Source organism: Saimiri boliviensis, chromosome 9 (assembly GCF_048565385.1).
Source record: "Saimiri boliviensis isolate mSaiBol1 chromosome 9, mSaiBol1.pri, whole genome shotgun sequence".
Classification (NCBI taxonomy): Eukaryota; Metazoa; Chordata; class Mammalia; order Primates; family Cebidae; genus Saimiri; species Saimiri boliviensis.
In genome coordinates this window covers 55,721,141-55,749,124 of record NC_133457.1, presented here as the reverse complement: position 1 = coordinate 55,749,124, position 27,984 = coordinate 55,721,141, and the positions used below count along the sequence as shown (strand labels likewise).

The window sequence follows — 27,984 nt, the reverse complement described above, 5'->3', positions numbered from 1 at the left end:
GTAATGCATTCTGTGTTTTTGTTTGTTTGTTTTTTCAAAAAAAAAAGGAAACATTTTTGCAATAGAACTGAAAGTAAGGAGAATTTACTTTAAAGCATGTACCAACAGAGAAAAGAATGGAATTGGCCAGTGTGCCACACCATATCCAGTCTGACTGCAGCACCTCAGAATTCTAAGTGTTGTCTTCTTTAGAGTATTTTTAAATTACAGGTTTCTGAAAGGGATGGTTTACATCAGGTATATATAATTTTCTGTATTATAGGCACAGATCACAATGCACAGAGCCACTTCATCCTTTTTGAAGATCACTATAATGATCATGCAGGCCATTTGCTGAATGCATGTGAAATGTTCAGTGAACTCCCTGCAGACATCTTATTTTGCAAAGTTCTCTAACATTAACATCACACCACTCTGGTATTGAAAGGTAACCATTTGGTTACTGCCCTCTAATTTATCTTTTACTTCAAGCTCAGTATTTTTCTTAATTACTGCTGCAGTGTTACTTTGTTAGTGTTTATGGGCCCTCTTTCTTTAGCCCAGCTGTTAATACGTTTCTTTTTCTCCGCACCTACCTAATATGGTTCTTAAAAATTGGAATTCAGAGACTATTGACACCAATTTTTTCCTGAAACATTATTTAGGTGCAAAGGATTATCAGTATTTACCAAAAAAGGTTTTAGCTACAATAAAAAACACTTATTTAAACAACAAAATCTTAAAAATTTTTTCCTTTAACATTTTAAATTTCAAAAAAATAAAAAATATTATCAAATCAACTAGTTTAATGCCTTTTTTGAATTCTTCAGTTTTTCAATAATTATAAGGTGTTGTCTAAATCAAAATAAATAAATGATACAACTAGTATCCACACAGCAAGACTGACCAAAAATCAGTCACAAAAGTAGAAAATCTCTTCATTCCACTCATCATGGTTTTCTTTTTCTTTTCTTTTTTTTATTTGAGACAGAGTCTCACTCTGTTGTCCAGGCTGGAGTGCAGTGGTACAATCTCAGCTCATGCAACCTCCGCCTCCTAGGTTCAGACAATTCTGTGCCTCACACTGGGGTTACAGGCACCTGCTACCACACCCAGATAATTTTTTATATTTTTAGTAGAGATGGGGTTTTACCATCTTGGCCAGGCTGGTCTTGAACTCCTGAGCTTGTGATCCACCCACCTCGACCTCCCAAAGTGTTGGGATTATAGGCATAAGCCACCGTGCCTGGCCTCACTCATGGTTTTTTTTTTTTTTTTAAGTAGATGCACAGTTTTTCATTCAACAGATAGTTTTAGTGCGGCAACCACATTGCACACACTGCTCTTTGTCTTTCAGCTTTCAAAATGAACTAGATCCTGCTTTCTCTTTAAATACTTACATGCAAAAGCAAATCACTGTGCTAAACAATAAATTATGTTATAAATTGATTTAGTCTGTAATATATCTAAATTAAAATGTATTAAAAAAAGTAAATTTTCTTAATTTGGGAAACTGGATTATTTTGAATAGATTACAGGGTCTCAGATAAAATAGTAATTTGAATTATCCTTTAAAGGTAAATATGTTGTTGTTATTTGTTGTTGATATTACTAAGCTGTATTTGACATTGGTGTATAATTAAGTAATAAAAGTTATATAATTATTTCCTAGTCAAGGAAATAATTAATTTTGATACTGCAGCTACCTAAAACCAAAAATGCCTCTTTTTTTTTTTTTTTTTTTGAGACAGAGTCTCACTCTGTCACCAGGCACTAGGCTGGAGTGAAGTGGCACAATCTCGGCTCACTGCAACCTCCGCCTCCTGGGTTCAAGCAATTCTCCTGCCTCAGCCTCCCGAGTAGCTGGGACTACAGGCACGCGCTAAAAAATGCCTCTTTTTATGGTGAGAGTAAGTCAAGGGAAGGTAAGTTATTAGAGTTTATTTGTAGTCTTTACTGTTGATGATAGGGGATATCCCCTCACTTTCCCATGCACTAATTTCTATTACAAATTTGATTTCCATTTTTAAGAGTATACTTTAAGAACTGCTCAACAATGACAGTATGATACTATGTTGACCTCAGGTCTTTGACTCAGGCCAATCTGGGTTCCAATCCTGATTTTGCCACTTATCATCTATGTACCCCTGAGCTGTTTTCATTGCCTCTTGATTTGGCTGAAATTAAATAAAACTTATTATTGCACATATGAAGTTATCCAAAGGCAGGGAAGTCCCTAGGCACAGTCTATTAGGTCTCTGTCTCTATTTCTCTCTGATGTGGCTCTGCCCTCCTATGGTTCTTGTACTGTCAGCAAGATGTTTGCAGAAGTCCTGGGCATTATGTTGACAGGAAGTTACCCAGAAAAAGAAAAAGAAGTACATTTACTTCTGTCTTTGCCCAGAAACTGCCCAAAAGTCATCCCCTGTGTCACTGGCCAGAATTAGGTCACAGGGTCATTTTTAAGCCAACCATGCTAGAGGAAAATGATTGCCATTCATGTTTAGCTTCATATCTATTCCTGGAGCTGTAGATGATGTCAGCTTTCTCTGAATCACACAGGAGACAGTTTGATTTGGAAACTTAAACAAAATTTAGGCCCCATGAGGAAGAATGTATGAACAGTTGAGTAATCAATATAGTCCATTACCTATTAGTTGACTGCCTACCAGAGAAGATGGTAGGTTGATAGAAGTCTTTCTTTCTCTCTCTCTCTCTCTCTCTCTCTCTCTCTCTCTCTCACACACACACACACACCACACACACACACACGCCATCACCAATCCTCTGAATGTATGTCACAATTTTAGTCAGATTGTTTGCATGAATGTGGTTTTATAAATAATATTTATTGTTAAGCTAAGTAATTTAATTAAATTAAATTTCCTTTCTTATATTTTTTCTGCTTTTTCTGGAATTAATTGCCTTTTAAATTTACTTATGGTATAATAAACTATCATTAAATTCTTCATTCAGTTCCTTAGTTTTCTGTGTGCCATCACTACATTTTAATTCTTTAGGATAAAATGTAAAACTTCAACCAATGTGATCAATCACACCAAGCACTTTCTTTTTTCCTTTTTTCTTAGAGATGACTCTCCTAGAGGAAACCTTCATCCTTCTCCTACCTGGACTGATGGAACTGAAATTCCCACGGGATTTCTCTTCACTGTAATCATGGGAATCCCTTAACCTCTCTCCTTTATTGGCTCCTCATTACTATGATTCATTCCATTGTTTTGGTGGAACTTTCTGAGAAAAGGTTCATCCTCCAGTAACTTCCTGAGAAAAAGTTCATGAAATGTAAATGTTTTTGAAACTTTCCATGCCTAAAAATCTCCTCATTCCACTCTTATAAGTTAAATGCGAGTTTCAGCAAATACATAATGTTAAATTGGTTTTCACTTTCCTCCAGAACTTCATATTGATTGTTTCATTGTCATAATAACTTCTAATCAAGCTTGTGTTTACAACCTATAGCTCTTCTCTCTTTCTCCCTCCCTCTAAAATCTTTTGTATTTACAGTGTTCTAAAATTCACAATGACATAATGATGCATTTTGGGGTAAATCTTTTGTCATTCATTGTTCTGTGTATTCAGTGAACCATTTTTTGAAAATTTTTCCACTCCATTTTTTCTATTCTCTCTCCTATATTGATCCTCTAATTTTGTTACCTTCTCTGATTTTTTGTTTATTTGCCTTTTTATTCTATTTAGAAAATTATTTAAATTTATCTACCACTTTCAAATTTTGTCATAATTTAAATTTTGGAAGCCATTTCTTATTTTCTGGATATTCATCTTTAAATGTCAGTCTATTCCTGTTTTATGAATACATTGTCTTTTAATTCTTCAAATTTTTTAAAATAGTTTTCTTCTATTTCATGCCTGCATTCTGTTTTCTTAAATTGCTTTATTTTGGCTACCATATTTGTGTGAAAGTTTGCCTATTATGGTCCGCTTATCCTTGACTTTCTATTCATTATATGCACAAGGTGTTTAAAAGATGACAGATAGCTCTATATGCAAAGGTGGGGTTTGTCAACTGGTATACATTTTGTAAGGTGATGAGAGAAGAGGAATATTTTGTTTGGGGAAAGTTCCCATTGTCAGTATCTGTCTTTCCTCTTGCTTGCTTTATTTTTTTTTAAGTCAGAATCTCTTTGTAACCCAGGCTGGAGTGCAGCAGTATGATCTTAGCTCACTGCAATCTCCATCTCCTGGGTTCATGCAATCCTCCTATCTCAGCCTCCTTAGTAGCTGGGAATACAAGCATACACCACTACATCTGGCTATTTTTTTGTACTTTTAGTAGAAACGGGATTACACCATGTTGGCAAGGCTGGTCTCAAACTCCTGACCTCAGGTGATCTACCTGCCTTGGCCTCTCAAAGTACTGGGATTACAGGCGTGAGCCACTGCTCCTGGCCTTGATGCAACTTCCTGGTAGAAGAAACCTCCAGTCTCCTGAATGTAGGGAGGGTATGGCTTTTAAGTTTGGCTGTTATATTCTGGCTCCTGAATAGGGCGGACTAAAATAATCATGTGGGTCTTACTACTCAAAATATAGAGTCTTATGTTAAATTCATCTTAGGTGCGTTCCTTAGTCAATGCCCTCTGTTCCATATACTGCAGAAAATAATTCCCCATTTCACTGAAGAGTTGGAGTCAAAGAAGGAATAGTTTTCTGGCTATGCCAGGAGAGACAGAAGATCTGTGGCCCAGAGACTTCCTATAAATACTTTAATCATTTGACTTGTGGCCCCATCACATGACTTCACATTCCAACCTATGTAGTAGCTCCATATTACGAGTCCTTTTCTGGCAAGAACTCCTTTGTTTCTTACTGGAATTTTTATCTACAGGCATACAAATTTCAGCTTCTTGAAACTTGTATATGAAGTTTGAATGATCAACATATTAAACATATATTCTTTAAAAACTGTATCATCAAAATGAACTTAGTCACTAAAGAGTGAGCTTGATGGTGTCAACGTTCCATAACATATAAGCTATTTATTTTACTGTCTCTATATAATTATACATCAATGAAATTTGAACTTGACATGTGGGAATGAGGTAATCTGGAGGAAAAGGTTTTTAAGTGTTCTTTGTAGAAAGTCTGTGTTTGTTTTATCTGCTGATATGATTCCAACTAAACTCTGCTTTATTCATGTTTCTGTTTGAAGAAATACAATGTGATCGGGTGCTTTAAATCAATAGATTCAGCTCTCAGGGACAGGATGAAAATGTCTTATGAAACTATTTTGGTGCTTTATTAAATAAAAATGTATTGATTCATTTGTAGAACTTTGGGCACCTTGTACATCCTGAGTACTAGGAATAGAGTGTGTTGGGAACAGAAGCATTTTCAGTCCTCCAGGAACCTGCAATCTATCATAGGGGATGATGATGAAGAAATCATTAAAAGCATGGTAAATGTGATGAAAGGAAGAAATACGAGGTGCGTGGCTATGGGCTGGTGTGGAGGGTTAAAATAGTCAGGCAAGGCTTTGATAAGAAAATGTTTAAATGAAGACCTGAAATGTAAGTAAGACTCACTAGATGAAGGAAGATTTAGGGATAAAGTATTCCAGGGATCTGAAAATCATAAAGCATGAGGACAAACACAAATTGCTGACCAGTAGTGAGCAAGGAGGTGTGTAAGAGGAGGTGGAACTGAAGAGGCAGGGTGAAGTTGGAAGGACACTTGGTGGAGAATTGGCTTTTATGGAAATGTCAATTGGAAGTCGTTGAAGAGTATGAAATACAAGGGGAACACAATCAGATTTGCTTCCAACTGCCACGTAGAGAATGGATTGGAGGCGACACTACTTGTTGGATATGGTCCAAAAACAGCTCAATTTCATCCTTTTTTTTTTTCCATAAAGTAAATAGAATTAAAATAAGATTTTGTCTGTTTTCCATATAGTAAATAATATTTTTAACAAATGATCTTTTTTCTCCCAGTATTGCTTAATCTCTCCTTCATAGGGAAGGTTTAACTCATAGGGAGGAAATGAAGCAGAACCAACTTTAGACAACATAAGCTTGGCACCAGTCCAATGCATGTTGTTTAAGTATGTTCAGAAACAGCTACAAAATATTTAAGTATAATAATATAACTTTCCTGAGAATTCTATTATAATTGGCCAGAATTAAAATGAATATAAATATTGTAAATAAATTATATATATAACATTTAATAATCTATTAAGAATAATATAATGAAGCATCTAACTTGGAAAATAAAACATCACCAAGTGGCATTTGTTTTCACTGAAAATTTTACATTCGATATTGAGGCACTGATTCCTCAATTTTTATTTAAATGGGAATGCACCTCATATTTACTTAATTTTGCAAAAATTGTTTTACTAGAGGTGTTTTATAGGATGGAAATTTTTTTATATTTAAAATAATTTACACTCATAGTATCAAGAAGATTTATAAGCAATAAAGCAGCACAGAACATACATTATGAAAAATTCTCCTAGACATAAAAGCAGAAGATTTTGTGGCTGCATTAGAAATAATTAAGTCTTGGGTCAGACATGGTGGCTCAGACCTGTAATCCTAGCACTTTGGGAGGCCGAAGTCAGTGGATCACCTCAGGTCAGGAGATCGAGACCAGCCTGGCCAACATACTGAAACCCTATCTCTACTAAAAATACAAAAATCAGCTGGGTGTGGTAGCAGGCACCTGTAAGCTCATCTACTTAGGAGACTGAGGCAGAAGAATCAGTTGAACCCAGGAGGCAGAGGTTGCAGTGAGCCTGTATCGTGCCCCTTCACTCCAGCCTGCTTGATGGAGCTATACTGTCTCAAAAAAACAAAACAAAATAAAAAAGAAATAATTAAGTCTCATACATATAAAAACCAGAATGGAAAGATTTTAAATTGAACTATAGCTTTGTTAAGAGAGTTTTTAATAAGATTTTGCATAAAGTAAATTTAAAAGATTGATTATAAAATAATTCAAATCCTTTAAAATATTCCATAAACACACTGGAACCTCCAGTTGTTCATATAAAACATGAATGAACCTGTTGCTACAAAAGAATAAAAAAATTAGCTACGCATGGGAGTGCGTGCCTGTGGTCCCAGCTACATGGGAGGCTCTGAGGTGGAAGGTTTGCTTGAACTTGGGAGATCAAGGCTGCAATAAGCCATGATTGTGCCACTGCACTCCAGCCTGGGTGACAAAGCAAGCCCCTGTCGCAAAAAATAAAATCAAATATAAAAAATTGAAACTCAATGAAACCTTGTCTCAATTGATAACACTTTGTTATCAATTTAATGTTTGAATTTGTGGAAATCCATTCATTATGCAATTAAATATTTTTGACTTTTCAAAAAAAAAAACATGAACAATATGTAAATATGTAAAACAATATGCCTAACCAGCTTTCTAGACAGTGCATGGTTTGTAACCGCATTTGTATATTCCGAACCTTTGGAGTACATTTAAATTATTTTAAATGTAAATTTAGTTTAGCATTAAGTCAAAAATATTTAACCAAAATGTATAACTATCATAGTAGTTCAAATTGTGTTTTAACAAAAACTCCTCGAAACATATAATCTTTACAACCAAAATAAATTAGTTTTGTATTTGTCTAAATTCAATCCAGTGTTTTTCCTATAATGATTTTAAGCACTAATGCAAGAGAGAAGGTCCACAAAATATCTGCCGCTTTATTTTGCATTAATTTGTTCCTTGCGTATTTGAGAAAGTGCATTCAAAATTGAACAAAGTTCAGTCTTCAATGTAACTAAAAAACGAATTGTATTCAAATTGTAAATCTGTGTATTATCTGCAGTACTAGAGTAACAACTGAGAATCAAGTACTCATAGACACTAAGGTCACCATCAAGGCAATTTATATCAATATTGTTCCCTTAATATCAAATGTTGCTGAGATGTTTGTATGCCCACCTACAAAAGGAATTATATTTGACTGTTTCAGTGCATCATTTGAAGAAAGTTTGGTTTTGGTCTTATGACAGTGTGAAGAGGTAGATACGGAACATGAGGCATAGGTTTTACATTTCCCTGAGTTGACACAAGGATCTGCTGATACAATTTGGCATCATTCATGGTGCCAATAATCTCTGTGTGCATCTCAGAGATAAAACATTTAGCCACACTTAAAGGGATGTAGTAATTGTAAAAAGGAAGATGTTTTGTAAGATCACTATGCATGGAGATCTTCTGCCTCTCCAATGAGTTCTCATCAGAAAGTACCTTCTCTTATTTCCTGGGCTCCTGAAGATAGCAGGTCCAGAGCCACACCAAGGCTTTCTACCTGCCTCATTGTGCGCACCCAGGAAAACATGTTTGATTAACCTGAATTATGAATTAAGTTGATATAGCACTGTTTGATAATTTTCATAGAATTGCTTGAGAGGGTTATGTCTTCTTTGGTTGAATCAGAAACAGAGTAAAGCTCAAGATTTATTTTTAGGGTTACATCAATGTGATTCGTTTTAGGGAACTTTGGAAGTTAGTTTGAAGGCAACATTTTTGATCAAGTGCCAGTTTCCAACCTTACGAATGAAATAACTCTTGCTCGGTACTTGTAAGCCATATACTACATTAGAAGTAGTCACATTGTTTTTACTCTATAGTGAACATAAAGAACATAACAACCTTTCCCAAAATAAAATTTGAAAAACTATTTAATTTGCTGTTCAATTTAATGAGATTTACCTAAGATGCCTAACTCCAAGTTGTTATTACCTTTTTAATAAGACAAACTTTTCCTCATTTTTTTGCTCTTTCCATGAGCTAAGTGCAATCTGAATGAACAATATTCAATAACAACCAAAAAACCATTAAGTTTTTACATGAGATGTTTCAGGAAAGAAAGAATTCATTTTTGATCATTTGCCAACATAGGGCTATCTGATCCTGGGAAGCTTTCTCTGTTCATTTAATGCCTTGTATAACTATTTACCTCTTTCCTCAACATCCAACCCGGTCTCAATCTTAAAATAATTCTTATCTTTTACTTAACAGAAAAAGCAGAAGGCATTATTAAACAGGTTTTAACTAACTCACCTTCCTCCTTCCATTGCTCTAGCCATAGATGGACTTGCATTTATTATCCTCGCTGACTCTTCCAAGAAAGTCTCTCCAATTTTGCTCTGAATCCACTCACTTGTAACCTTCTCACACACTGCACCTTATCCATGGCCCTCTCTCCTACACACTCACCTCTCTCTCTTTACACTTAAAAGCGTTTAAATACAATGCAGACTCTATTATAATGAAAGCAAAAAGCCCATTTCCTTGGCTGTACCTATTCATCTACCAAATTTCTAGGCCAGAGATTCTGAAACATTTTGGTCTCAGAAATACTTTCCATCCCTAAAAATTATTAAAGGTCCCAAAAGATCTTTTGTTTGTGTAAATATCATTGATATTTACTGTATTCAAACTTAAAACAGATATTTAAATAACATTTATTCATTTTAAAATAACAATGCTAACATGGTAACATCAATAACATAACCAAAATAACTATATTTTTATAACAAAACATTTAGTAAAAAGAATGGCAAATTTCTATAATATTTGGGTTAACAGGACACTGCTATACTCATATCTTCTGTATTTAATTCCTTGTGGGGTTTTTGAAGTATATGAAGAAATCTAGCCTCATACAAATATGTAACAACAACAACAAAAAAAACTAGACAGGGTTATCTTAACAGCCTTTTCAGATCATTGTGAATAGTCTTTGATGACATACCAAAATTTGAAAAATGACCATTTTGGAAGGGTTACTTGTGATGTGAAATCTGTATTTGGTACTCTGTTGCATTAAAATCCATTCATGTATATTGCACTTTGAATGGATCTTTCACATGATTTTGTAACTTTGTGCATTGAAAGTTTCCAATATATTGACTCAGTAATATACAGCTTCCAAATATACATTGGAAAATTCCCCCACATACTCATGAGATAATGAGAGTGAAAAAAGGCAAATAACACTTTAATATTAATATGAAATTAATTTTGATTATTTCTAGACTGTGGGGCCTAAAGATTAACAGAGCAGGATCTGGTGTGAGACTAATATGTACAACTATAAGCTCTGTCCACCTTAAGAAAGATACAGGCCTCCATTTATCACGGGTATAATAAAATACCTATATCATTAGAACTGTTGTTATGTCGAGAAGACATCATCCATGTAACATAATGGCACACAGTAAATGACCAAGAATGATATATATATATTTTAACATTTCCTTTTAGTTCTGATTTTTGTCCTGTGCTTTCAATTTATATTCATGTTCTCTACCTTTACTTTGTCCTCTCTTCTGGCATCTCACATTCAGGGTATATGTGTCCTTAGGTCCTGATGAAGAAAACATTCAGGTTAGAGTCTTCAGCTAAATCCAAATTGGACCAGGAGACAAGCTCATTCATGCTTTTTAAGAAGTGAGAAAATTTCTAGAAAGTGGAAAGCAAAGCAAATTGAGTTCTTTAATCCCAGGATCCAGACGTTTCACATATAAGGATATGACTTATTAAGGGAATGATATGACTTACCAAGAGAAATCTCTAACTATGTATAGGGCCTCCTTGAGCTTATCTGTGATAGGAAGCAGTTTCTCCTTCAGGCTGCTTGAGTTAATGGAACATTTGGGAAGAGCATGATGTTAGCCTGAGAGAATAGTTGCATTTAGCTCTAGGGCCATAGAAAAAAATAGCTGACTTCAGTCATTTTTAAGAAGTCTGGCTCAAGTTGGATTCAAATTTCCTGTTTTGGTTACTATTGCTGTGTAACAAATCACCCCAAAATCTGGCAATTCCACTTACAATCACTATTTTATTAAGCTCACAGATTCTGGCCTCAGGAATTCAGAAAACGCACAGTAAAAACAGCTTCACCCTGCTTCTCCTTGCCTGTGGCATCAGCCAGGAAGATTCAAAGGCTGAGAGAAAACTGAAAGAGCTGGAATTATCTGAAGGCTCATTCACTCACTGTGGGGCTCACTGCCTATGCATAGTCTCTCCAGGGAGCCTGAGCTAATAATTCACAGCAGACAGCTTCAAGGTTTTTCAGGCTTTACATGGTGGCTTAGAGCTCCAAAAGTGAGTGTTCCAGAAACAAGCTTGAAACTGCACTGTCATTCATGTCTTAGCTTTATAAGCCACACTGTCATTTCCATCACACTCACCTGGTTGAAACAGTCACAATCACAAGACTAGCTATATTCAAGGGGAGGGAACAAAGACCCCATCTCTCACTAGAAGTAGTGTGAAATAATTTTTGGCCATGGTTTAAAACTGCCTGAGTTCCAGACAAGAAAACTATGAATTGGAGTTCAATGTAAAGAACAATTTAATCCTCTGAGCATTGATCCAGGGCTGGAGAACAAACAGAACCAACAGAAGGTTTCAGGGAGTAAGAGGTTAACTTGGATGTTTCATGACTTGGCTGGCTTGGACTGGAAAAGCATCGGAGTTTCTTGGGTAGTAGAGCTGGATATGAAGAGACTCAATGTGGAAGCTTGGCAAGGAAATTGGAGAGTAGAGAATACAGAAAACAAAAATCACTCATAATCCAACTCCCCAGAAGCAACCAGTTTTCACATTCTGATGTGTTTCTTTTAGTGTTGTGTCTGCATGTATTTATGATTTATGCTGCATGTATGTGTATTTAAACAACAAGGAACATGCATGTGAAGCAACATTGCAATCATACCATGTAATAAATTTTATGTCCTATCTTTCAACTCAAGAATTGGCTTACTTCTCATTAGCATCTCACTCTGAAGAGATTTACATTTCAGTTCTGTTCACTTCTGCTAAATCAGCTAAGTTAGTCCTGACAGAGTTCCTCTGTGTGCCTAAGTTTCTCTGTCCATTGCCAACAACTTGCCACTGAGTCTTTGTTGCTATTGTTTTTTTAAAGTATTTGCCAATATGAGAAGGACTTTCCAATTAAGAAAGGAACAAAGTCATTAATTACTCTTGTCCATAAACCTAAGGGGCCAAAGCCTCTAATATATTAAATAACAAAGTTTCTTCTGCACTATAAAGCAGACTCTGCCACGTACCATGCACCATGCACCATTTCTGGTGCAGCAGCAACAGCAGCAACAAAGATTACAAACACACAAAAACAGAACTGCGACTGCAACCACTGCTCATCCCTTCCAGAAATATTGAGAAGGCTCCAGATTACATATTTGGCCACCTAAGGTCTTACCTGGTTTTTTCCTTGTAACAAATGCCTAAAAACAATATAATTGACTCCCATTCCCTCAACTGGTAGCTTCATTTACCAGCAACCACTTTTTATGAGCTAGAAAAGAGGCCAATTAACAGCTCCCAAGCTTGCTGTGCTGACTTTGGAGACACTTCATCTCTCACTTCAGCTTCTGAAAGCAGGAACCACAGAACAATTTGGTGAGGAGAAAAATTATTCCCAGATTTTTCTAAGAGGACAAAACTTTAGCCAGGAATTAAATGTCTCTTGCTGAAAAGCTTAGAAGAGCATAAGAAGAGGGAGTCAAGCTGAATATAGAACATGTTGCATTTTTAAACAAAAATGTCTTTCTTTTTTTCTTATGGCCAATGGATATTTTCAAATAACTAGTGTCTGCTTTAAAGTAGCTATCATGACTGGGAACAGAATAATTCTAATTCTAATGATGCTATTCTTATCCATGCTCTTTTTTTCCTTCTTTAACTTTTTAAATTATTATTATACCTTAAGTTCTGGGATACATGTGCAGAATGTGCAGGTTTGTCACACAGGTATACACGTGCCACGGTGGTTTGCTGCATCCATCAATCCGTCAACTACATTAGGCATTTCTCCTAATGCTATCCCTCCCCTGCCCCCCCCCCACACCCCGACAGGCCCTATATCCACACTCTTTTAAATGTATCATTTGAAGTTATCTTTATAGAAACCATCATATTATTTTGCTTATACTCGACCGCATTTATTCAATATTTATTTAGTCCCTACTTCTTGTTAGTTACTGTTCTAGGCAGTGAGGATATAAGGTAAACATAACATACAATATCTCCAGCTTTTCAGAACTTATAACAAGAAAACAAATTATATTTCTTTTTTTATATACAAGTTATTGAGGTACAGGTGGTATTTGGCCACATAAGTTCTTAGTGGTGATTTGTGAGATTCTGGTGCACCCATCACCCGAACAGTATATGCTGTGCCCTATTTGTAGCCTGTTATCCCCTGCCCCCTCCCACTTTTCCCCTAGGTGCCCAAAGTCCATTGTATCATTCTTATGCCTTTACATCCTTATAGCTTAGCTCCTACAGATCAGTGAGAATATATATTTGGCTTTCCATTCCTGAGTTACATCACTTAGAATACTAGTTTCCAACCTCATACAGGTCACTGCAGATGCTGTTGATTCATTCCTTTTTTTTGGTATATGGCATTCCATCATGTATATATACCACAGTTTCTTTATCCACTCATTGATTTATGGGTGTTTGGGTTGGTTCCACAATTTTGCAATTGTGAATTGTGCTGCTATAAACGTGTGTGTGCAAGTATCTTTTTTGAATAATGACTTGTTTTCCTCTGGGTACTCGGTAGTGGGATTGCTGAATCAAACAAATTAGTAAAAAAAAAAAAAAAAAAAAAAAAAAAAAAAAAAAACCACCACAGTCCCTGGGCTAAGGACATGAATAGAAAATTCTCAAAAGAAGATATACAAATGGCCAATAAACATGAAAAAAATCCCTAATGATCAGGGAAATGCCAATCAAAACCGCAATGTGATACTACCTTACTCCTACAAGAATGGCAATAATAAAAAAAAATTTTTTTTAAGTAGATATCGGTGTGGATGTGGTGAACAGAGAACACTTCACCACTGGTGGAAATGTAAACTAGTACGGTCACTATGGAAAACAGTGTGGAAATTCCTTAAAGAACTAAAAGTACAACAAATTATATTTCTGATGGTGTTAAGTGCTAAGAGAGCATGATGTGAGGGACTGGATGGGTCTGGGCATGTTTTTCTGAGGTGGTGACATGAAGGAAAGGAGCAAGCTACCTTGAGATGTAAGAATGATCTAAGACCCTTCTGGGAAACAAAGCTTTGTGAGTAAATGAAAAGCCACTGGTGGTTTTCAGAAAAGAGTAACTTAATTTTGGTAAAGATGGGTTTAACCTAAATGAGTGAATATGGTGTTTCAACTGAAGCATAGAGTTTATGAGACAAATTCAGTTTCATAGTTTGTGGAATAGGGAGTCATTTTTAAAAGATGATTTCCAAAACTGTGTTAACATTAGATACCTTAAGAGATTATGCTCACCAGGCTCTCACCACAACTAAGTCCTGACAAAGAATAAGTATTTTGTTCACACACACACACACACACACACACACACACACACACACACGGGAAGCTGGGTTTGCAAACAATTTAGTGTATCTAAAAACTGAACAAATGAGTTATCTGTCGCCAGAAAACTTGGCTATTCACATTGCTTTTCTTTTCTTTCTGGGAGGGTTAAATATGATGTTTGTTTTTTTAAAAAAAATTCTTCACAAAAACTTTAATGGCAAATAGAGTCTACAGTTTGTCCAAATGATCACATCCAAACTTAAAGGGGCCCAAGGTAAGGCAGTCACCAGAACTCTAAAATTAGAAATGGGTCATGGTTCACTAGGGGAACTCTTGCTAACATAGACACGGAAACATGGTATTCATGCACATTTTTTCCCATTTCATTTACTTAACCACTCAGACTTTGGGTATCTTCCCGTAAGTTTGTCTGTGACTCAGTTTTAGTTTAAGATGACTTAATGCTTCCATCTAATCAAGGGAAGGGAACATGATTATTTAACGTATCCATGATCCCCAGTTAGGATGCCAGGAACCTCCAAGAGGGCTAATCTTGTGGCTTGGCATTTTCATCTTTTCTTTTTACTTAAAAAGAAATCATTGCTTACATGTGGCCTGCTAACCAACATTTCCTTCATCCCTTGAGGATATTTCTGGGTCCATTTGCCTTGATAGCTTATAAAAGACTATCCAAGAGCCTAAGTTACCTTGTATAGAACAAAACTAGACCAGTTCTTACACTTTCTTCTTTGTTTTTCCTAGCAAAAATGGTAATGTTTGCAAGGGCCAGCCTCATCCACATATATGATCTCATTTTAGTTCTCACAATCACACTGTTATCAAAACAATTTAGGCACTATGGCTTTAATTTTACAGATGCAGAAGTGAAGGAGGACAGAGCTTTGTGTCTGGCCTAAGGTCACTTAGTAAAGCTGGTTGCTGGACTTAAGCCAATGTCTGGGCCCCCCAAAATTTAGTACACTCTGACTAATACATCACAATGTTTCTATAGAATACATCCAAAACTTACCATACATGCTTTCCTACCCCCAAATTAGTATTAGACACTTACAGTTTATTTGTTGTGTTCTTATTTTATATTTGTTATCTATTGTCACAATTTGCATGGTTGATGGAAAATTCCAGAAAATGAAGTGTAAAAGTTGGCAGAGATAACAGTCCTTTATCTCTCTAGACCATTATGGAAAGAGACTCTGTGGTTTATATTTGAGAATGGTACTGAAAACAGCATTCAGGACATAAATTTACTGCAATTTCCCTATCCTCTAAAGCTTACATTTCCACATCAATAAAAGTGGGATGATACATGGAAAGGGGTCCCAGTAGTTCTGTGCACACATCAGCTAGCCTATATGTGCATTTTCTTGATCTACAATCTTTTTGTGTGGTTCAGGAAAAAAAAATAGTAAAAACTGTAATAGGTTGAATTGTTCAAAAGGAGGAAGGTGTAAGGGTGGGGATGGAAGTACTAGGAGTGGACTTGGAGTTGCTTACTTACTGAGTTCTGAGTGAGGGAATACAGCAAGAAACTAAGCCAGTTGTTACAAAGTTTAGGACTGTTCAGGAAGGGAAATGAAGACTTCTAGGAGGTATTACTGCACATTAGCAAGGTAATTCGTCTTTGTTTTCCCCTCAATGTTCAGTCTCCTTAATCCTTTATATACAGAGAAAATCTACAATGCTCATTAGTAATTTTTAGAGTACTGCTGTGTTTTGTTTGTAGGGTTGCCAGATTTGACAAATAAAAATACTGGGAAACACAAGAAGTGCCCCTGCCATTAAATCTGATTGCATTCAAGGACATTCAGATAAGCGATGAGTGAATTTTTTGTGTCTCAAATATTGCATGTGACATTCTTTTACTAAAAATTGATGTCTGAAATTCACATTTAATAGGACCTTATATTTCATCTAGCAACTTGGCTAAAAACACAGATAAAAGCAAGACAGTTATTTTATTGGCTCACATGCAAATTGAGGGAAAGTTTCCTGGAGGCTTTCAGGCAGCAACAGCTGTTCCCATACTTGTCTCGACATTAGAATCACCTGGAGAACTCCAGATGCCAGTACAGTGGCTCTGGAATTCTGCCAGACTGTGGGATTTTTCAAAGTATTCCAGGTGACTCATGTACAACAGTGAGGAGCTGGTGACTGATGTCCAGTATTTCTTAACTTTCCCTATACATAACAAACATCCAGGGAATTTTTAAGTATATTATGCCTAGATTCCCTCAATTACAATTAAATCAATGTCTACAGGCAAGACACTTGTATTGCTCTTACTAAAAAGTTTTCAGACTGGGCGCTGTAAATGCAGCATATCTAGCTGGGATTTCATGCCTGTAATCCCAGCACTTTGGGAGGCCGAGGCGGGCGGATCACAGGTCAAGAGATCGAGACCATTCTGGCCAACATGTTGAAAGCCCGTCTCTACTAAAATACAAAAATTAGCTGGGCGTGGTGGCGCGTGCCTGTAGTCCCAGCTACTTGGGAGGCTGAGGCAGGGGAATTGCTTGAACTCAAGAGGCAGAGGTTGCAGTGAGCTGAGATCAAACCACTGCACTCCAGCCTGGAGCCTGGCAACAGAGACTCTGTCTCAAAAAAAAAAAAAAAAAAAAGGGCTGGGCACGGTGGCTCACGCCTATAATCCCAGCACTTTGGGAGGCCAAGACGGGTGGATCACGAGGTCAAGAGATCGAGACCATCCTCGTCAACATTGTGAAACCCCGTCTCTACTAAAAATACAAAAAATTAGCTGGGCATGGTGGCACGTGCCTGTAATCCCAGCTACTCAGGAGGCTGAGGCAGGAGAATCGCCTGAACCCAGGAGGCGGAGGTTGCGGTGAGCCGGGATCGCGCCATTGCACTCCAGCCTGGGTAACAAGAGCGAAACTCCGTCTCAAAAAAACAAAAAAAGTTTTCAGTAAATTTTAATGTTTCTTCACTAGAGAGCCCTAAATTATAGCCTTAAAATGGCATCCCATGGCATTCCCAGCTATAGAAATGTCATTTCTGAATAAATCTCAAAAAGTTTATCTTAATTTTTTAATTATGAAATTAATTTTTACATATTCAAGCAACGCAGAAAAATCTAAAATAAATATTAATTCCCAAAATCTACTTTCTTGAGGTATCTACTATTAAAACCTTGATCTATTTTTAACTTATTAGAAAATTTTTAATCATTTACCAAAATATGGAGAATTATATGCTTATACTCTGAAAAGAATGTGTCCTACATAGAAAAACTGTAGCAATCAATTAGGTTAAATTTATCTACTCTTAGACATTTTTTTAAATTAACATCTGGGTTAAGGCTTACATATTTTAAAAGTTTATATGTTGGGAGATAAGTATTTTATTATTGGGTTTAGATGCAGATAAAAGACCTCCCCAAAAATATTTTATTTAAACATTTTATTTCTTAAGTGTAAACAGTCTAGGAATCATGTGGCAGCTCTGTGGTAGCATCATTTTATCTAAGAAATCTCAGCAACCCAAGTTTCTTCTATCTTATTGTTCTATTATTCACAGTGCACATTCCCAAGATCAGCTCATGGTCCAAGAAAGGTGTTCTGCTGCCAGACTTCACATTGACACTGGAGTCCACAAGAAGCAGGAAAGAATAAATAGCAGCAAAAGATATATACCATTTATCTTTTAAAGAAGTTGCCACACTTCACTTTTAATGGACCAGAACTTTGCCATGTTTCCACACCTAGGTGAAATGAAATAGTGTATTTATTCCAGGCTTCAATGTGAATCAATGAAACCAGAAGCTATAATATTAGAGAAGACTTCAACAGACAAGCATACCCCATCTGCAATCATTCCCCACTCCTGACATTTCTGTGCGAGATAACGGCATTATAGAATACTCCTGACGATTCTCTGCCCTCTGTAAGAAAAAAACTGAGCATGAGTAGTTCAACCCCTACTTTTTGTCTCTCTTCGGGGAGGCAGGCTGTCTGAAGGGCACACAGTCTTTCCTCCTACATGGGGTAGTATTAGAGAGACAAGCCTCTACCAGGAACTGTTTTTCCACCTCTGCCTGAGACAAGAAGGATAACTGATTATATATCATTCTACAAACCTACTGATGCCAGAATATATGGCATATCTTTAAAACAGCCTTATCAGGATAAAAATGATTTCTGCTTTCCTTTGCTATTTTTCAATAGATTTCACTGACAAAGTAATCTCTCAAAACACCAGTAACATATACATAGTTTCCTTTTGAAAGTTACACAGCTATCAGTGAAGTAAACAATATAATATCTCCCTGATTTCTATGTCCAGGCAGGCCCTCTGGTCATATCTCAAACAAATATCGTGGAAACTTTGTAAACAGAAATGCATGAAGTCATATAGAATGCATAAAGCCATGTAGAATTAATAGAGATACACAAACACAACAAACAAAAAAAAATAGAAATAACTATCAGAAAAAATAATAATATCTAAGTAATTCAAAGGGACAAAATAGACCCTTAGCATGGCCAGGAAAGATGTTCGTAGCTGTCATCTGATTTGCCAGACTTTTGAAAAAATATTCCCACATCCCCAGCCACATTGTCTATTCCTTGTCATCTGTCAGGTCAGTAGGCAGGCTGGGTCATATCTGGGCAGACTGTATTCCATGCCCATCAGCCATATTTTCCTTTTCCTACTGAAATAATGGCTTGATTCTGTCTGCGCCCATCTGACATTCTCTTATTAACTAACAATTACATCTCTTCAAAGCAGGAAAGTCTATCAATTAATAGTTTTTAACAACAAATGCAAAAATACATATTTTAATAAAGAAATTGAACTCAGATGTGCATGGTGACTACAGAAGAAGAGAAAGGTATATCAGTGTATGAATGGAGGAATAAAAAAAAAGTCTGTTTCTCAGGACATACACATTTTAAATGTCTTTGTTTTTTTGATAACATAGTATTTTATTTCTCCATTATAGTTAGAAAACCTCTGCAATTAATTTGGTTTATTGGGGTAGACACCAATGTGCTTAAAAAAAGATTTTGAACATTAGAATAATTTGAAACTGGGTTTTAATTTTTTCATGCTTAAAATTTCAATGTTACAAAATATGTTGCTTTAAATGTTTTAAATCTATGCTAAATTCTTGCTTTGGTGGCACAGAAACTGGGATAAATATGACAATCTGCATTTTTAGTTCTGGTTTGATTACTAATTAATTCTCAATGTAATTTTGGACATATGACCTGTGTCTCTCCCACTTCTTTCCCTTATATATTAGAATGTAGAGCAGATGGACCTTAATACTTCTTCTAGTTTTAAAATACACTGATTCTATTCATTAACATTTATAGATTAGTACTGACAAATTCTTGGATTAAAAAATGAGCATAGTTTAACAAAAAAGATCCATGAGCTAGTGCTGCCCCCTATTGCAGCTTGTTTCATTCAGCTTTCTGACACGTGGAGTGGAGAGAGGCAGCAAAGCTAGAGAAATATTTTGTCACTCTACTCGCTGGTCTCTGACACTCTCCACTTGTCTATTTCTGTAAAATCAAGAGCTTTTAAAATGGTCTGATCTTTAACTATGTTTGCTTTTATCTGTTACAATGAAAAAAGTTAAAACTCACATAAATTATGTTTAGTGATTGTTGGCTAAGACAATTTGAGCAACATGTTTTCAAAACTGTTTAAAAAGATTGCTCCTATAATTTCCCAAAATAAATCTGCCTAAGCCTGATCACAGAAGAGCTGGCAGAATTTTAAATGAATGTATTTTATTTAGCAACACTACTAGAAATATTAAACATTTTAAGAGAGTCTGGAACTTAATAATTCATCTCAAAGAGAAAAACAAACATTTAGTTGTAAATTAGGCATAACAAATAGTAGTAAGTTGCAAATTTCAAAATTATATGGTTATATTTATATTAAGGAATTTTTCTCTGAATAGTTCACTGTAAAAGTTATATGCAGTTTAAAAAAATAGGTCACTTACATTGCTAGCAACGTTGCAAACTAGATAATCTTAAAATCCTTTTTCCACAGAACATCTAAAGTCTGACTAAAATATAACCAAAACCCACTTAGATGCAAAGTATAGATTTTGGGAGAGTACAAGATTTTAGCAGAAGTCAAAAATAAAAAATAATTGGAAATTTTCAACTATTAAGCTTAGTCTGACATTTTCTTTGGCTTCTCAAATCAAAGGAGTCATCGATCTTTATTAGCAAGGGGCTTTGATTTTACCCATCACCAAGAGGCTGGAAGTGAGGTCCTGGGCTTAGGCAAGGCTTGGTATTTGAAAAGAGAACCCCCAGTAAAGTGAAAAGTTTCAAAGGGACACATTCCAGTATAAAAAGTGAAAGAGAAACATTGGCAAATAGAAATTAAGAGAAAGCTTGATTATTTTGACCTCTGCTACAGGTAGGGAAAATTTGTTCCCTGAGAATTCATAAACCAGGATTTGTCCACATCATTTAGGAGTTCATATTTGAAATGCATACATGACTTGGGAAACACCAAACTGAAGAAAGAATATAAAAAATGGTCATCACCTGGTAACACCACTGGGGCACCAGTAGGAGCAAAGGCAAGCCTCTCTGGAGATAGCTACCCTCAGACAAGACTTCCTTGGAGTCTCGTAGGTTTCCTGGCCATAGTCCTAATTTGAAAATAGATGAAGTAGCATGCCACCTTTCTTCTCTATTTCTGTTTCCCTGTATTTCCGGTTAACAGACAAAGAAATCAAATATTACACAGAGATGAAAGAAAAACAGGGCATAAAAATGTAGAGTGTAGCCTCTGGATAGTTCGTACCAGTACTAAGCTGTTTTGGTTATTACAGCTTTGTAGTATAATTTGAAGTCAGGTAATGTAATGTCTCCAGCTTTGTTCTTTTTGCTTGTCATTGCTTTGAGCAATCAAATAATGGCTTTGTGGATACTCAGCTAGCTGAGTGGCCTTGTGCAAGACACCTAAATCTTCATTTTCTACTTTGTAAAATGGGAACAGTTACAGTAATCTATCTCATGGGGTTATAATAATTAAATGGGTTAATATATACAAAGTCTTTAGGATTGGAAGGGCAGCTGGCTTATAGGAAGCATTAAATAGAGCTGGCTGCTTTTGATCATCTTCATCTTCATCATTATCATTATTGTTATTATAGGCAGTTGCATTATATCACCTATCTCGTGATTAGGTTGTTTTTTCTCCATATGTGCCTCAGATGCATATCCATCTGTCCTAGAATTAAATCTTTGGGTAAAGCTAGCAATTATATATCCCCAAATTACATGATTTCACAACTGGCTTCTGTGCTGAGAAGCAGTACAAATAAGAAAGGCAAGAAATTTAATGGGCAACTATTAAGCTAGCTAAGGACAATACATGTTTTTCATAATTGGCAATTTACTTTTGTTTAGGTATTATGTGCAAAGGCATTCCCATCACCCCAGCTCTAGCACCTTCCCCACCCTCATTACACACACTAGTAAACACTCACTACCAACCTACTCTGGGCAGCTGGGACACAGGATTAGGACAATTGGCCTCATCAGAGTTCTGGTTGGAGATTGCGCAGCTGTACAAATTTCCTGCATTAACTAAGTTCCACCTCTACTACTCTCCCTCTTCTAGGAGCTTTCGTGTATCTCACCTTTTATCCAACTCTTTGGTTTTCCTTCATTACAAGTATAGCAGGGAAATAAACTCCTTATAGCACTTCATCTTCTTGTTACAATCACCTCTTGATGAGGTTTGCTCTTCCTCTGAAAAATGAGATTGATGTTTACCTCATTATATAGTTGTGAGAATCCAGTAATACACATTTTCAAACAAAAACACTATATTTATTTTATGTAATACTTAGCTTTGTGCTACAATTGTTTGTCTACTTGCTTCACCCTTGCAGACAGACTACATGTTCCTTTCCATCTTCTTGAACACCTAACACAGTATCATACACATATCTGAATTTTTTTCATTTACTCACCAATATTGATTGAGCATCTTAGATATACCAGACACTGTCATGTACTCATGATTTACCATAATAAGCAATCAATCCCAGCTTTGCTTGATGAAATAGCAAAATTAACATTTTCAGTTGCAGCCACCATGTATTCAGCTTGCAGATGTAGTATAAAGTGCATCTTACTTACCTCTAGCAGGAACAAGAGGTTTCTCTGGGCATATGACACAATCAGTTTGCCTTAACTGTCTCATTAAATGGGACAAAAACACATTATGCAGCATTTGAGATGGTGCTAATGACATGGCCTTTGAGTGTGCCAACATTCCACTCAGCATGTGTTCATTGCTGTCCTCAAAAATGTGTGTTTTGTTTGTTTAAAAGTCTATCTTGCCCACTAGCCTCTGAGTCCCTGAAAGTAGTAATTATGTATTTTTTATCTTTGTATTGCTCTCTGCCTTAAGAAATAGCTCAGTGTCTGAATTTAGTAAATGTTCAGTAAAGTGCTGATGGAATGAAATAGTGGAGAGGATGGAAAAAGTTTTATGACTACTATAGTAAATATTTCAAAAATATATCCTCTTACTATATTTTCATTCATTTAGCAGACACTGAGTACATGCCTACCATGTGCTATTATTAACCATGCTAAGTGTTATCACATAGTATATCAAGCTGCCTCACTTCGGCTACTTTGGACTATTTCACTCTGCTTTTCTCTGAGATTTACAATTTAAGAGGCCTAGAGGAAAACGGGAAGTGCATTCTGTGAAGCTATGGAAAAAGATCCATTTTTAACATTAGCTATTACTAGCCAAATAGCTGAATTTGATATTAGTTTATTAGATCCAGACTTTTTATGGGTTTCCCAAGCTTGCTTCTTTCAATACCTGTTAAATCCAACCTTGAACACTGGGGACAAAAGCACTGAAAAGTAGCCAGCTGCTCCAACAGGAACAGTATGCCATCCTCTAGAATCACTCTAGTCTATGCCTGCGTTTAATTTAGTATCTAGTTGGTTAGAAAACAAGGCTATTAAATAAGGCTTGCAACCTGATTTTTGTATAATTTCTGGAAAGTCTGGTCATTTAGAAAAAATATTTTAAAATGCATTCTTCACTGATGGTTACAAATTCTAGCAACTTTTCTTAATGATATGCTGACACTAAAATTATACTTGAAATTTAAATGTATTTTAAAAGGATTAGAAATAAGCATTTACAAATAACTTGGCCATATAAAAGAGCTAGTTACTACTAAGGAATACTACAGAAATGACTTTAATAGTATTAAATTTATATCAGAATGCAAGGGCCCTGAATAAACCTAATAATCAATAAAAATTACTTCAGAATCCCTGTGAAAAAAGTATTTGAAGATTCAAAGTTAAAAAATAAAACAGTGTTTTACTACTAACCATTGTATATTTATTTAAAAACCATAAACAATATGAAAAAGCATAAAAGCACAAATTTCAGATAATTTGTTTTTAATCAACCTGATAGTTTTATACAATAAAATATCATTAAGAAATATAGAAATTATGTGAATTGTATTAAAACTATGACATTCGATAATATTTTATAAAGAAAGAGAAAATTTTAACTCTAAGAGACACAAATACATTTTTTAAAAAGAAATTTAAAGTATCACATCTTATGCTAAATATATATAGACATATTTATTATGATGCAGCAGGTCTTGGAATATAGGGATTTAGGCAAGTGAAAAATAAAAAGTTTATATGGTTAAACTTTCTGAATATTGTTTGTCTGGTTTTCTATTTAAATATCAGACATTGTCATAGGAAATACATATGTCATAGGAAATATATATGATTGCAATGGCACTTTCAAATATAAGGCAATTAATGTTTTAGAAAGCAGCAACTTGTTAAAAAAAAAAAAAAGCTAGTAGCAGCATGTAAAAATGAGCATTACAAAAAACTCAGCAAAACAACTTTTACCCTGAAAAGAGAAATATAATTTAAAAAACGAAGCACCTTTCTTTCATTGAAAAATGAACTGTAGGTTAAGGCACTCATCTCAGAATAACCCTGTCTAAGAACACTTAGGCTTTCTTTATTTAATAAGGAGCAGAAGAAGAATACACCCCATCCTACATACTGACTGTGTTGAAAAAATGCAGTTCATGTGCAGGTAGAAAAGTAAAATGTGAAAGAAGGAAGTTAATCAGAGTGTATTCACTTATACACTATGCTTTAATTAGTTAACACAAAAATGTGTAATTGAAAAGTTATTATTGGTCCTACATATCACTTACTGGGATGCTGTAGATCAGAGAAATAGAATGTTTGCTGTATTTTTATCATTACTCTGTGTAGATACGTATTTATCTATCATGTAAATAAAAAGAAGCAATGCAGTATTAGCTGTGCTGGCATTTGTAGCTTTCACTTTTTATTTTATAAAGCATTAAGTGCTACATAAAATGTCACACTTCCAAATTTAAAAACTTAACTCCAGTTCTTCCTATTAGAACAGCATGGTGATCACCAAAGACCTTCTTGAAAAACAACGAAAACAAAAACAAAAATCTCTTCTGTATCATACCAGATGAGATATGAAGGTGTACTAGGCAATCTTAGAGATTTGGCAACATATTTTATATATAAGGCATCTGTGGCCAAGAGGGGTTATGAATTAAATGTACAAATACATAATGTATAAATGCATTAAATACAAACTTCATATAATGACATCAATGTCTCTAAGTTGCTCAGCATTCTTGATTGGCTGTGGCCCTGGTCAGCTCCTTTCCTGATAATCTGATTCTGCCTTCATATATAGGCAGCTCCTGATCATCCATGCCAGTGAATGAGAAAACAGGCATGGAATATATAAACCTTAACATTAAAAAAAAAAACCCATGTTTTATTTTGTAATAAAATCAAATTTCCCACTGAAACCTTCAAAAATTTTGCAGAATGTGGTTTTGATACACATGTACAAGTAGTACCTTCTGAGTGCAAGAAAACATAATAATTTGTCTGCCTTTTTGTTTTTAACAATGAAGACTAACATTCTTTTCACATGGAAACAAGTTTGTCTTCAATATGAGCACGTGTTGGTGGAGCGGAAAGGTAGGAAAGGGTTAGAGATTTCTATCCTAGCAACGTTATTTTATCCTAAAACGTTATTTTATCCCAGCAACGTTTGCTCTAAAAAGCCTTATTATTTCACTGCCTATTAATATGAGAACTCTGGGATTCATTTTCCCTTATCTCATGCTTATAAGTTTTTAAGCTTACTTTATAGACGTTTACTGGGTTAATGAGTCATAGCTTTTCAGGATGAACTCCTATTCTACCAGAGAGACACTCAATTGAAACACACTTTCAGATTGTGTTCTTGCAAGCACACTCTCAGCTGTCAAAGTGAACAACCAATAAAGTACTCTGCAAAGCAAAGAAATACACTTGCAAATAATTGAGTGTTGACTGTAAGCCCAAACCAACTTTTCAATTTTTCAAAATTAACCATAGTTGATGGCTTGCTGTGTTTCTCTATCTTGAAGGTTGTGGTGGAGATCTTTCAAAATACATGAAGTCCTGAAATTGGAAAAAGAATTATATGTAGATATATCGGTAATTAGGTATAATGCATGTAGTATTATCCTTTGTAATTTATTAAGCGATTCCCAGATTCCAGTTAAAATAAATAAATCTAGGGAAACATTTATGAAGAGGATCTATTGTGAAAAGCAGCAGTAACAAATTTGGAATTGTTAGTTTTCCATTTAAAGTACCCAGTAACTGAATTTCATCATTAAAAAAGAGGAAAAACTTCATAATTGAAAGGTTGGACAACCCCAAGGAGTACACTGACAGGCAGAAAGGAAGGAGGGAAAGGGCATCTACTTTAGAATTAGTTCATTAAGAAATCATAGGCTAGGCATTTTTAAGTAGTGAGAGTGACAGCATGCAATGATGACAGTTATACCCATTGGATACTTAATGTCATCTAAGCACTCTCCTGGTCATTTTACTCATGACAGCTAATATTCATAACCTGGAAAAATATAGTTTTTTTAATCTCCATTTTACAGATGAGGAAACTGAGGCTAACAAGTGTTAAATACTTTATAAAACATGTAACTAGTAAGTGACACAGAGATGAGTTGGCTTAGTTTCAGGGCTTATTCTTTTACTACACTATACTGCTTCTCCACAGAAAGAACAATTCTCTCAGGATAACTCAAAAATAAAAGGCTTACAATGAGGAAGCAAGCTCCAAAAATCATGGCTTTCATCTTCACATCCAGGTCTAATGGGAAGTGAATGTCAAAATGGTCAGCATCTGCCATTGCTGACAGCAAACCATTCCACTTCCGGATAATACTGCCGATGTTGGATACACCATCAAGGGATTTGACCTGGAATGACAAGAATGTGCCTTTATGACGATGGAAATGCACTGAAGCACATGTTCTAGTGTTCTGCTTATCAGTTTACACTGAGATAGCATAAATACCAATGCAGAAAAAGACTATGGTAATTATCCAATTTGAAATGAGAAAACAATGGCAAAAAAGGGTTAGGTGCCTTGCAACTGGTTAATAACTGAGCAGGGTTTATCTTAAAATTCTCAGTTTACTGCTCTTTTTTCATCTTTGAATGAGTTATTAAGGGACCTTTTAAGAGGAGGTATGATTTGAACTGATTATGATATTCTTCTCAATATAGCAAAGGGTGGGAATTGGGAGAGGATCACTACCAATCTAGAGAAACCTACGAGCAAATCCCAGGAAACAAATACTGTGTACTTCACATCACTTACGTTTTTGTGAAGCAAATCCACCTTGTCTTCTTAATAAATGGCCAGATACCAAAGGACTTCAGTTTCTAAAAGGGGAAACCTGGCACTTGCCACAGGGAAAATAGCCAAATACTAACTTCTAATGTCACTTGGCCCAATGGGAATGATCACACACACACACTGTCCTAGCAATTTGGCTTATCTACATTGGACTTTTAATGAATAAGCAATGCTTAATGATATAGTGATATAAAATAAGAACTAAGGAAAGTTTCTTGAGTATCATAGGAAACATATGAACAAGAAGTTTTGAAGATGAGTCTTGCCTAATTGCAAGGCATTCAAAAAATATTCTTTAAGAAGCCTAGGAAATATTTCTAGGAATTTCCTTTATCAGACTTGCAGGGTAAATGAACAAACATTTTGTAGCCAGTGAGACAAAGGCAAAACAAAATAATTTTTCTTTTTATTGAAAACCTGTTATAACTATTATAAGTTTTATCCATGTTATTAGTGTTATCCTATTTCTTGAGGATGCTGGCAAACTTGTATTCTGCAAATAACTATTTTCACAGCCTTAGAAGTACTTGATATGTTCTGTGATATGTTGGGCCCTTGCATTACTTACAGCCTATATTCCTATCCTGGAAGTCTATGGGAAAAAAAAAAAAGGTTAATTACAAATAGCCAACAATAGAATAAATAAATTAGGTCAAGCTATTTACTCTCAGAACATTTAATGTTTTAAAGATTTCATTTTATTTTTGTCAAACACTGAAATCATAAAAAAGCTCTCACTTTGGAAAACTCAAACAATCCACTAACAATAATTTTAAAATCTTTTGATGTCAACTGGTTAATTAACTCTTTCCTCAAACTACATTATT

General features: G+C 35.4%; 1 protein-coding gene across 7 annotated transcripts in view; it reads right to left on the bottom strand.

Moving 5' to 3' along the window:
• Nucleotides 1-8: 8 nt before the first annotated feature.
• PLSCR4 (phospholipid scramblase 4) overlaps nucleotides 9-27,984 on the bottom strand; it is a 110,265-nt gene continuing 82,289 nt past the window's right edge. For 4 of the 7 annotated variants that reach the window (XM_074405913.1, XM_010341560.3, XM_074405914.1 and 1 more), the window contains exons 8-10: nucleotides 26,556-26,714; nucleotides 20,902-25,890; nucleotides 12,869-18,260 (exon numbers count right to left, since the gene is read on the bottom strand). In XM_074405913.1, the coding sequence (XP_074262014.1) occupies nucleotides 25,846-25,890; nucleotides 26,556-26,714 (204 nt within the window). In that variant the 3' untranslated portion in view covers nucleotides 12,869-18,260; nucleotides 20,902-25,845. Of the gene's footprint in view, nucleotides 10,448-12,868; nucleotides 18,261-20,901; nucleotides 25,891-26,555; nucleotides 26,715-27,984 lie in introns of those variants that run through there. The other 3 variants (XM_074405911.1, XM_074405912.1, XM_074405916.1) reach the window with 3 other exon arrangements.